The sequence below is a fragment of the Clupea harengus genome, chromosome 24, assembly GCF_900700415.2.
Source record: "Clupea harengus chromosome 24, Ch_v2.0.2, whole genome shotgun sequence".
NCBI lineage: Eukaryota > Metazoa > Chordata > Actinopteri > Clupeiformes > Clupeidae > Clupea > Clupea harengus.
In genome coordinates, this window is record NC_045175.1 from 13,531,226 (window position 1) to 13,543,564 (window position 12,339).

The 12,339-nt window shown below is 41.2% G+C and overlaps 1 protein-coding gene across 1 annotated transcript in view; it reads right to left on the bottom strand.

Annotated features, from left to right (window-relative positions):
- LOC105909205 (cytolytic toxin-alpha-like) overlaps positions 1-5,655 on the bottom strand; it is an 8,940-nt gene extending 3,285 nt beyond the window's left edge. The window contains exons 1-3 of the mRNA XM_042703493.1: positions 5,604-5,655; positions 3,576-3,665; positions 1,130-2,548 (exon numbers count right to left, since the gene is read on the bottom strand). Coding sequence (XP_042559427.1) covers positions 1,130-2,548; positions 3,576-3,665; positions 5,604-5,655 — 1,561 coding nt within the window. The remainder of the gene's footprint in view (positions 1-1,129; positions 2,549-3,575; positions 3,666-5,603) is intronic.
- Positions 5,656-12,339: the final 6,684 nt, after the last annotated feature.

Consider the following 12,339-nt stretch of genomic DNA (forward strand, 5'->3'; position numbering starts at 1 on the left):
ACTCCTACGACTATATACCTTCCGCTCCACTCACACTCCAAGTAGCAGTGATCAGGCAGGGCCTCTCGGCACAGGACCTGATGGCGCCAATTAAACCTCTCTGGGAGATCGGGATAGGGCTGCTGCTGCCGGACCCAAGTCACCTTTCTGTCCCCCTCGGACAGAATAAGATGAGTGTTCGCCGTGTTTGGGTCCAGTGTGAGCTCACAAGCATCTGCAACACACAACAGTAAACATTATATATGTGTTTGTGTGCGTGTGGTTGTTTGTGTGTTTGTGTGTCTGTCTGTCTGTGTGTGTGTGTGTGTGTGTGTGTGTGAGAGAGTGTGTGTTTGTGTATGTGTTTGTGTGTGTTCATATATGAGTGTGTGTGTGTGTGTGTGTGTGTGTGTGTGTGTGTGTGTGTGTGTGTGTGTGTGTGAGAGAGTGTGTGTTTGTGTATGTGTTTGTGTGTGTTCATATATGAGTGTGTGTGTGTGTGTGTGTGTGTGTGTGTGTGTGTGTGTGTGTGTGTGTGTGTGTGTGTGTGTGTGTGAGAGAGTGTGTGTTTGTGTATGTGTTTGTGTGTGCTCATATATGACTGTGCATGTGTGTGTGTGTAGGCCTACAGGGTATATGAGCGTGTGTGTGTTTGTGTGGCTTGGATTACAAATGTATTACCCCAAAAGGGATTATATCCCACAATGTGGTTGTGTGTATGTGTATAGAGTATTTTATTTAATTAAATGAAGATTACATTTCAATTTTATTTCATTTTACTGAATATTTAATATAATTTTGACATGATATGAATTTAGTGAAAAAAACATGTCAGTTGGCAGCATGAAATATCCTGGGAAAAATAAAACTAAGACCTAATTAGGTACAGTACCAGTCAAAAGTTTTTTCTTTACTTTTATTATTTTCTACATTGTAGATTAATACTGAAGACATTTAAACTATGAAAGAACACATATGGAATGATGTACTAAACAAAAAAAGTGTTATCTACCATGTAGAAAATAATAAAAGTAAAGAAAATATTCTCAAAAAATGAGAAGGTGTGTCCAAACTTTTGACTGGTACTGTATGCCATAGCACTGTAATGGATACCATATGTAAAGCAAAATGATAAGTTCGATAGACTTACACTTTTTCAGGAGTGGGGCTGTGACGTGTGGATCCTTCAGGGCCCTGTGGAGATACCAGCGGATGGAAGCCCCTGGATGCTCCAGATCTGAGATGAAACTGATTATTTTGTTTTGAAGTGGTGGACCTTCGGTGAAACGAGTGACGGAGGAATTAAGAGTCTCCCAGACATCTGGTCTTAGGTACCAGGGAACTTCCTCTGAGGTGTCTGTGCTGCTGGTGCCACCATTCATGAAGTTCTCTGCCGCCTGTGAGATCTTTTTCAGGTACGGTTCCTCATCTGCCAACGAAGTGAAGCTGAACACGAAAGTGTGATTCACGCCTGTGTTCATGAGGAAGGAGTCAAGCTCTGGGCCTGGGGGTTTAATCTCACAATCTTTCATTTTCTCAATGTGCGATCTGACAATTTTGAGCTCGGTCTCCTTTCCATCCAGCCACTTATCCATCTCCTTAGCATTAAAACCAGATGCATCTTGGGCCTTCAGGAGGTCTTTCAGGGCAGTGTCCTTCATGCTGCCTTCTCTGATGGCTGGGATCAGAGTTGCCATTTTCCGCTGAAATTCATTGGTGAAGTCATCCAGACTCCTTTGGAACTGCTCCAGTTTGTGGACAACATCTTCAGTCTTGATGTCATTGCTCTTCTCTATGAGGTTATTGGTTCTCATCTTAGCCTGGTGGAAATCGTCCATGACCTTCATCAACTGAGACACAAGTGTCTCTGGGATCATGTTCTTCAGCTTGCACTCAGTCCTACTGAGTCGACTCAGGGGGTACAGCCACACCTTAACAGGCACAGATTGCTCTCCATTCTCTCCCAGCAGCGTGGGGAGTTTCCTGTACACCTTAACGGCCTCCTCAAATGTAGTAGGGATTTCTGACAGATTAAAGTCACCGTAGAACTTGCAGCTAAAGTTCTTCACCTTCTCCTTGTCTTCATCGTTCATCTTTAAGCTTCCCTCCGCGCTGATGTCAATTAATGGGATCTTTTTGATCATCACGGATAAGTTGGCTTGTATTTCCTGCTTCTTTGAGGAATCGCTGGCTTTTTCTTGGAAATCCATGATCGCGTCAGCTCCGTATTTCACCGCAACCACGACGTGTGTTGCCTCCATCATGTCAAAGACCTCAGGATTCTGAACTTTCAGTTCATTTATCATGAGCTCCTTATGCACGGTGGTCACATGGTAGTGCAGGCTGGTGCTACACTGACGTGTGGAGGAGGTCTTCGCGTTGAGGTAATGGGCGGAACCTCCTATCTCCACCAGCCCACAGAGGAAGCTGGCCTTCACTGAGACGCCCACATCCAAGAGACTGGTCTTCTCACTGAGGAGCTCAGAAACAGAAACCTGGAATCTTGTCTGGGGCTGTGGACTGACGAGTGTTTTTACTTTGATGTCTTCACTATTCCAGAGGCCGATTCCTGAAAGAAGAGAGCGACTCAACACCATGCATATGTACATAAATTCAACACCGACATCACAGACTTCACAGGGCTTATGTAAATCAATTTAAACACTGTTGAAAGTGAGGTCAGTTATGTATATGTATGTCTCTGTGTGTGTGTGTGTGTGTGTGTGTGTTTGAAGATGATTCTAATGATTAGTTGTAAAGCATATAGCAGTGCCATCAGTTGCTTCTAGAAGTTATGGAGCCCTTGTTCATGTGTAGTGACAAAATAAGATGAATATTACATAGTTATATTTAATACATTATTACACTTGTGTATTTAGTGTATTTATGAAGGCCTAAGTGTGTGTGTTTATGTGTGTGTGTGTGTGTGAATGTGAATGTGTGTGTGTTTGTATGCATGTGTGAATGTGTGTATGCATGTCTGTCTGACTCTCTTTTTTGCTATATTTCCTTTTGGAAAAAGAGATCAAGAACTGCAATCCCCGTGTTGCATTACAAACAGGAAGTGAATGATCCTCCTTCAGGAAGTGAATTATCTTCATCCATACGCCTTCAACTAGTTTTGGCATTTGGCATCAAAGGGTCTGTTTGCGTTTCAAAATAAAATAAGTTGTTTATTGGACTCAAACAAATTACACCGCTCCTGAAAACAACGTGTTGATTGGCTGGAATAGTGAAAGGCTTGGTTTGAGCAACTTTGTCCATGCCCATTACCAGAGCTAGAACTGTGAAGCAACACCGTTCTTTTTAGTTTGTTAGTGGATAACTGTAGTGTGTGTGAGTGGATAACTGTAGAGTGTGTCAGTGGATAACTGTAGTGTGTGTGTTTCAGTTGATAACTGTAGTGTGTGTGTGTCAGTTGATAACTGTAGTGTGTGTGTGTGGATAACTGTAGTGTGTGTGTGTTAGTGGATAACTGTAGTCTGTGTGTGTCAGTTGATAACTGTAGTGTGTGTGAGTGGATAACTGTAGTGTGTGTCAGTGGATGTTTTTTTGGAATAAAGAAGAAGAGGCACTATGATGCTTCTGAAGAGTACCTGGTATTATCTGGTCTGTCCTGGCGTTGTAGAGCGTGCCTAGATCCAGGGGTCTGCTGAGGGCTCTGATCTCCAATACGGACTCTAGACCTGGAAGTAACCAATTTGTCATCAATGAATGAGTGAACAGCCAGGCTATGCTCCTAGGAAAAACACAAACTGATGTTCTGACTCATTCACACTGTACGTCTGCATTACTAGTCATGTTTACTTGATACATTTATACTGTACGTCTGCATTACTAGTCATGTTTACTTGATACATTTATACTGTACGTCTGCATTACTAGTCATGTTTACTTGATACATTTATACTGTACGTCTGCATTACTAGTCATGTTTACTTGATACATTTATACTGTACGTCTGCATTACTAGTCATGTTTACTTGATACATTTATACTGTACGTCTGCATTACTAGTCATGTTTACTTGATACATTTATACTGTACGTCTGCATTACTAGTCATGTTTACTTGATACATTTATACTGTACGTCTGCATTACTAGTCATGTTTACTTGATACATTTATACAGTACGTCTGCATTACTAGTCATGTTTACTTGATACATTTATACTGTACATCTGCATTACTAGTCATGTTTACTTGATACATTTATACTGTACGTCTGCATTACTAGTCATGTTTACTTGTTTAATTGCATGGCAAGGTCTCCAGTATATTGCCTATTGTTACAGCCTTCTCAAAGGGAACCGCTTAAAATTGAGAACGGTGGCCCAGTGTGTAAATCTCAATACCCAGATAATCCTGAATACAGTTAATTCTTCTACAATTCGCTACACTGTTCATAAATGAAAGTCTACTGGAGTAACACAATGGCACTTAGTATAAATATGCTATGAGAAGTAACACAATGGCACCTAGTATAATCCCTATAATAATGATGCTATGAGAATGTAATGGGTCATTCGTTTAACCTTCTTTAGTCGGCAACAACGAGAAGAATTTGGCTTTGTATCTCGATTCCAATCTCTGTGCCACTTTATGTCATTGATGTGAATGTTAAAACCTTATTCTTCCCTCAGAGGTGTACAGTTCTTAGTCAAGGGGCATGTCAATCAGCGTCAATACCCAGTCAACCAATATCGTCAATACCCATCCTTCCTTTGGTTGTTTTCATAACGTAATAATGAGTTTTCTTTTCACAAGGATCAAGGTCACACGAAAAAGTCCACTGCATATACAACAAAATGTCAACATTTAAGCATAATTCCTTTCTTTTACGCAATCTTGAAGTTATCCAACCCAGATTCACTGGAAACAGAAGTGGGAAGTAGTAGATTATACTAAGTGCCTATAGTAAGTGCCTTACTAAGTGTTACTAAGAATAAGTACATGTATTCAATTACTGCATTTAAGGTTTTTTTAGGTACTTTTACTTTACTTCTGCATTTATTTTCTTCCACTTCCATTACATTTCAGACATATTGACAGCTTTAGTTGCTAGTAACATTTTGGATAATACAAACAAGCTTTTAAAATACATCACATTATCAAAGATTACACCAATCGTTTTCAACCTTTTTTGGTTTTCCAACCTTTTTGGCGTACAAAGCGTCTGATGAAAAGCAGTGTGTAGTCTGTTTTCACAATTCAGATGTCTTTGAGTTGTTCACAACTCCACCAAATAGTGGAAGTCTAAACTTCACATGGTTTAATTTCAATAAATGTTCAAATGATCACTTGTACTTTCCGTAGACAAATATACTCAGGATTTCCAGGGAATCTCTCTCTCTCTCTCTCTCTCTCTCTCTCTCTCTCTCTCACACACAAAAGTCTTTATGTAATTGGTAGGAAATATTCTTTCTAAGATGTTTTTTGTTTAAAAAGCCCTGAGGTACCGGCTGCTGGAAACAAACCCTGTGGTACGCAACACGGAACGCATAATTTGTTAAGATCGTTTTATATGTGTGTGTGTGTGTGTGTGTGTGTGTGTGTGTGTGTGTGTGTGTGTGTGTGTGTGTGTGTGTGTGTGTGTGTGTGTGTGTGTGTGTATGAAAACTCACCTCCCCTTTGAACCATTGCTTTAGCTGTTTTGCCAGTTAAAGCTGAATCCATGTCGAAGAGTGTAGAGTGTGTTGACGTTAGAGTGTGATGTAGATGTGTTTATCTTGCTGAGCTCAGATGCTGCTGCTGTCTTGAAAGTCGACTGTCTCCACTGTAACTCTATGAGCTGACAGCTATATATACACACAAGCGGGTGTTGAAATCACGGGTACAATAAAGCCTTGACATGACTTGCCTTTGACAAACACAGTGACACTTAGTGACGAGATTTGTCCAAGGAATATGTCTCTCTCTCTCTCTCTCACACACACACAGACACAGACACACAGACACATGCAAACACACAAACACAGACGCACTCACACACACACACACACACACACACACACAGACAGACACACAGAAACACACACAGACACACACAGAAACACACACAGACACACACACACACACACACACACATACACACACACACACTCCTAACCTTAGTGTCCCATGCACCCATGTTGAATTTACCCTCGTTTTTCAAACATTTACTTTGATAACTGTCCATGCCAAAACGTCTTTGTGTTGTTCATAAATGCTTGAAAAACCACTAACTCTGTATATTTTTGTCTTCCTAAGAGGTCGAAGCAGCGTCTATTAGTCACACACACACACACACACACACGAGCGCGCGCGCAGACACACTCACTTAAAAAAAAAAACTCTTCACTAACTTTGAATCCACTCTCAACTGCACAATGTTCCAGTACAGAGTAAAATATTACATTTCAGGGTGACACAAAACCCTCCCTTAGTCTGAATCGATTCATCTTTGAGCCTTTAACAAACACAGTGACATTGATACATTATTTTTCCAAGGAACATGTTTCTTTATTTCCCACTATTACACAGTCCTAATATTTGTCTCCCATGCTAAAAGTTAGTTTATTTGGCACAAACGACACACACACACACACACACACACACACACACACACAGACACACACACACACACACACAGACACACAGAAACACACACAGAAACACACACACACACACACACACACACACACAGACACACACACAGACACACACACACACACACACACACACACACACACACTCCTAACCTTAGTGTCCCATGCACACATGTTGACTTTCCCCTTGTTTTTCAAACATTTACTTTGATAACTGTCCATGCCAAAACGTCTTTGTGTTGTTCATAAATGCTTGAAAAACCACTAACTCTGTATATTTTTGTCATCCTAAGAGGTCGAAGCAGCGTCTATTAGTCACACACACACACACACACACACACACACACACACACACACACACACACACACCCCTGCGCGCGCAGACACACTCACTTAAAAAAAAAACCTCTTCACTAACTTTGAATCCACTCTGATCTGCACAATGTTCCAGTACAGAGTAAAATATTACATTTCAGGGTGACACAAAACCCTCCCTTAGTCTGAATCGATTCATCTTTGAGCCTTTAACAAACACAGTGATATTGATACATTATTTTTCCAAGGAATATGTTTCTTTATTTCCCACTATCACTCAGACCTAATATTTGTCTCCCATTCTCAAAGTTAGTTTATTTGGCACAAACCACACACACACACACACACACACACACACACACACGCTGAGGTCGCAGTGAATTTTTCCTCTGCATTTTCCCATCCTTCAGGCAGCCAGGAGCAGTGGGCAGCCTTTATGACGCCCGGGGACCAAGTCAAGTGATACGTCTGTTTTGGTCAGGGACGGACAGGAGAGTGTCCTGTTCTTCTGCATGTTTTTCTGTTGGGGTTCTAAGTGGAGGAGACTCCTTGTGAACATGGGGAGAACATGCAAAGTCCACACAGAAAGGCCCGGGAGATAGCCCACCTGAGCACTGAAGGCCTGGGGAGAACCTGCCCCCAGGGAATCGAACCCAGGACCTTCTTGCTGTGAGGCAGCAGTGCAAGCACCTGAGCCACCGTGCCACTAACTTCATGTTGACTTGACCCTCGTTTTTTAAAACGTTTACTTTGATAACTGTCCATGCCAAAACGTCTTTGTGTTGTTCATGAGAGCACAAACAACATGAAAAACCACTAACTCTGAGGTCGAAGCAGTGTCTATTAGTCATACAGTGACAATCAGTGTATCTTGTATGCACACACACACACACACACGCACACACACACACACACACACACACACACACACACACACACACACACACACACACACACACACACACACTCAAACACATACACAGTTACAGTCACACACACACCCACACCCACACCCACACAGACACACACAGACACACACAGACACACACACACACACACACACACACACACACACACACGCGCGCGCAGACACACTCACTTAAAAAAAAAAAAAAACTCTTCACTAACTTTGAATCCACTCTCAACTGCACAATGTTCCAGTTCAGAGTAAAGTATTACATTTCAGGGTGACACAAAACCCTCTCCATAAAAATGCTGTCCCTCCCTTACTCTCCCTTGTACGTCGCTTTGGACAAAAGTGTCTGCTAAATGTAAATGTTAATATACTCTGAATCGATTTATCTTTCAGCTTAGCCAGCTTAGCTCAGCAAACACAGTGACATTGATAAATGATTTTTCTAAGGAACTTGTTTCTTTATTTCTCGCTCTCTCACACAAGGACACACCTATAATACATATAGACAAATATTCCCAAGGAACATCACTTTTTTTTCCAAGGAATCTGTCTCTCTCTCTTACACACACACACACACACAGACACACAGACACACACTCACCCACATGTGCATGTACACACACACACAAACACACTCATTTGAATGTACATACACAGGCATACACACACACACACATGCACAGATACACACTCACCCACATATATACACACACACACATATATGCACAGAGACACACTACACACGCACACACACATACAAATGCACAGACACACACTCACCCACACGTGCATGTGGTAACACACACACACCCACACACACAGACACACACACACATGCACGCACATACATACGCACGCACACGCACACACACACACACACACACACACACACATATGCACAGACACACACACATACACATGCGCAGACACACACTTACCCACATGTGCATGCACACACGGATAACACTTGGATGAATAATACTTTTAGTTTCTTACGCTATCGTCAGTGGCTACTGATAGTTTCTAGAAACTGACCATCAAGATTAGAGCCTGCTTCTGGTTTAACATAGAAACATAGAAACAAATCTCCTGATTAGCTGAATTACAAAATGCTTAATCTGTAAAAATGTTTTGGCACTAACTCATTTTCTTTTAACAGTACTGTATTGCATTTAGTCACGATGATGCGTCATCATATGTAGAGGACCTTTGATGTTCAAGTGTGTCATAGAGTCTCTAGATAAGGATGCGCTCGAAGTAAAAAGCTCAGCAAAGCTTTACTCTGAGTCTACTCTATGTGTTGCCATGGAGTCTACTGTATGTGTTGCCATGGAGTTTACTCTATGTGTTGCCATGGAGTCTACTGCATGTGTTGCCATGGAGTTTACTCTATGTGTTGCCATGGAGTCTACTGTATGTGTTGCCATGGAGTTTACTCTATGTGTTGCCATGGAGTCTACTGCATGTGTTGCCATGGAGTCTACTGCATGTGTTGCCATGGAGTCTACTGTATGTGTTGCCATGGAGTCTACTGTATGTGTTGCCATGGAGTCTACTGTATGTGTTGCCATATTTGGCTGAAACTCAATCAATGCTGTCTTTCATGGAGGTCAATCCTAGCAGATCTTAGGAATCCCCAGCAGTGCTGTGTTTTTCAAAACACTAGTGATGTTACAAATGACACAGAGGCTTCAAAGCTTGTGTCGCGAAAGTTGTTTTGGCGAAATTACGTCACTGGTGACGTCTGAAGCCTCGTTTGAGTCAAGTGCTTCGCAAAGTGGTTCGTTCGTTCATTTTTGCCGGGATGTTTCGACTATAAGATGTCCCAATTCCCATCGCTTACTCTTGGGTTTGTAGTTAGTGGTTGGAGAGTTAGCGGTAGTTGAAGATTTAGATTATTTGCAGTAGATAGAAGTATAGATTATTTGAGATTTAGTTATGGAGCCAGTTAGGAAGAGAAAGTCGTCACCGGTTTGGGAATTCTTTGATTTTATTTCTCCTAATAAGGTCTGTTTGTAGCTTGTATGACTTCCTTGACATTAGCCTATTATTGTGTTATTTCATGTCGCCACGGACCAGTTATCCAAAAGCACTTTAACTACCCTCTGTTCCAATATTATACAGACGACATTATAGATAATTAATAGGCTCTTTTACCCAAAGCTATGGATTAAAACTCACTATGCTCGAGGATCAAACCCTAGTTGTCTGCATGGTTGGCGATGTAGCTAACCATTGCGCCAACAAACGATTCTTGAAGTAGTTGGTCATACATTTATTAACGTAAAGAATAGAATAGAATATAATTCACAACGAAATTTGAAATTATGGAAGTACATTGAGCATAAATACCTAAAATGAAGTAATTCATTTTTTTCACCATACGTTTGTGTGTGTATGTTCATGTAGTAGGCCTTGCGCACCAGGTATTGAACAGATTCACTGTCCCGAAAACCTTTCCTACACCGTATTTTCATTGACCAGCAGGTGTCACTAGAGTGCATTCTAAGCTTCGAGTAATTAACCTTTTTCAACACGCCTGGCTGGAAAGCTTCAATGCTTCATGAAGCTTCATTTCGCCATCACTACAAAACACTGCACTTATGTGTTGCAATCAACTTAGACGTCATGAGACACACCAGGGACTTCAGGGAGAAGAGTCGCAGAACTGGCTGTCTCAGGCGGTAACTTCGTCCATGTAGCGACGAGACCAGACCCGGAGTGAGGAGTATATGTAGGGTGTGAAACAGGTGCGTGTGATCTGTGATTAGGAGAAGTGAATGCAGTGCAACTGGGAATGTTAATGTGACTGATGAACTGAAACGACGTGCAGATGGGAGTGTGAGTGTGAGAGTGTGCTGAAGGGGGCTAGAACAGAGCAGATGTCAGCACAGACGTGACAGGTGCAGCCTGTGGCCTAAAGATGCTCGGCATACAAGGAGACACTCCTGAACAATAACACATCTTAAAGGTGCAGCCTGTGGCCTAAAGATGCTCGGCATACAAGGAGACACTCCTGAACAATAACACAGCTTAAAGATGCAGCCTGGCTTAAAGATGTTCAGCTTACAAGGAGAAACTCCTAAACAATAACACAGCTTAAAGGTGCAGCCTGTGGCTTAAAGATGCTCAGTTTACAAGGAGACACGCACATGGACACGCACACACACACAGACCCTCACGCACACACACAAGTACTACACACATGCACACACCCATACACTCACACACACACAAACATTTTCACTTTCCATATGAGTGTGTGTGTGTGTCGGTGTGTTAGTCCATGCTGGTGTGTGTCATTGTGCTCCACAAAGAGACAGAGACCAGAGTTTGAAGGTAAAACATTTATTTGAAAAACACAATGTACAAATAAATCATGAGAAATATACAGCAATTGTTACAAAAGTACATGACTGGAAGAGTTCTTCCTCTTTGTCTCCCTGAAGACTGGGCCTATCTCACTGGTCCCTCCAAGTAGAGACAGAGACCATAGATGAAGGTAAAACATGTATTTGAAAAACACAATGTACAAATGAAACATAAGAAAGATACAGCCATTGTTACAAAAGTACATGACTGGGAGTGTCCTTCCTCCATCTTCCTGAAGACTGAGCCCATTGGCCGAATGCAGTGGGTGAGACCAACAGTAAACCTGGACAAACCATGGGGGTGCAGCTGAGTTGCCTACTCTGTTCGTGGTCATCAAAGCTTTAAGATGCAAATATCATAAAGGCAAACATTCTTCTAGTTCATTAGAACACATTCAAACACTTTGAAGAACTGGTAACAACTATACAATATGTACATAAAAAAAATTGTGAATAATACTGAAAATCAGTCAGTCAATCAAACTACTGAAAGCTTATTGAAAGAGAGCAGCAATTATCTCAATCCTGAATTGAAAGTATTGAAAGTATTTTTGAACTTTTCCACAGTGAAAACCAAGCTTAGAAGGTGCATGCTGGCAATGCTCATCTAACTGTTCTATGTATAAAGGTTGTATAAAATGAATATAACATAACAAAATAATACTGAATAATACTGATAATACTGAAATAAAATACTGAAAATCATGAATTGAAAGTATTTTTAAACTTTTATACAGTGAAAGCTAAGGTGCAGTCTGGCAAAGCTCATCTAACTGTACTATGGATCAAAGTTCATCAATAGCCTACTTCACATGCAACAGGAAATTCAACAAAAAAAAAGAATGATTATTACAATAATTGCTCAAAAATCTTCATTTTTGAATTAAGTAATTAAGAGATAAAAATCCACATTATCCATCAAGTAATAAGTAGCGACAGAGACCAGACTGATCACAGAATTTCTCTGTATCTTGAATTGAGAGGATTGAAACAATTTAGAACAGAGGTCTTCAACCGGGGGTCCGCGACCCCCAGGGGGTCCGTGGAGGTACTGCAGGGGGTCCGCCAAATTATTTCATCTGAAGCATTTTTTCCCTCTTTCAAAAATTAAAAACGTCCAATAGGCCTACATAAACATAAACAGAACGTAAAAATTGCTTTCTATTCGTTA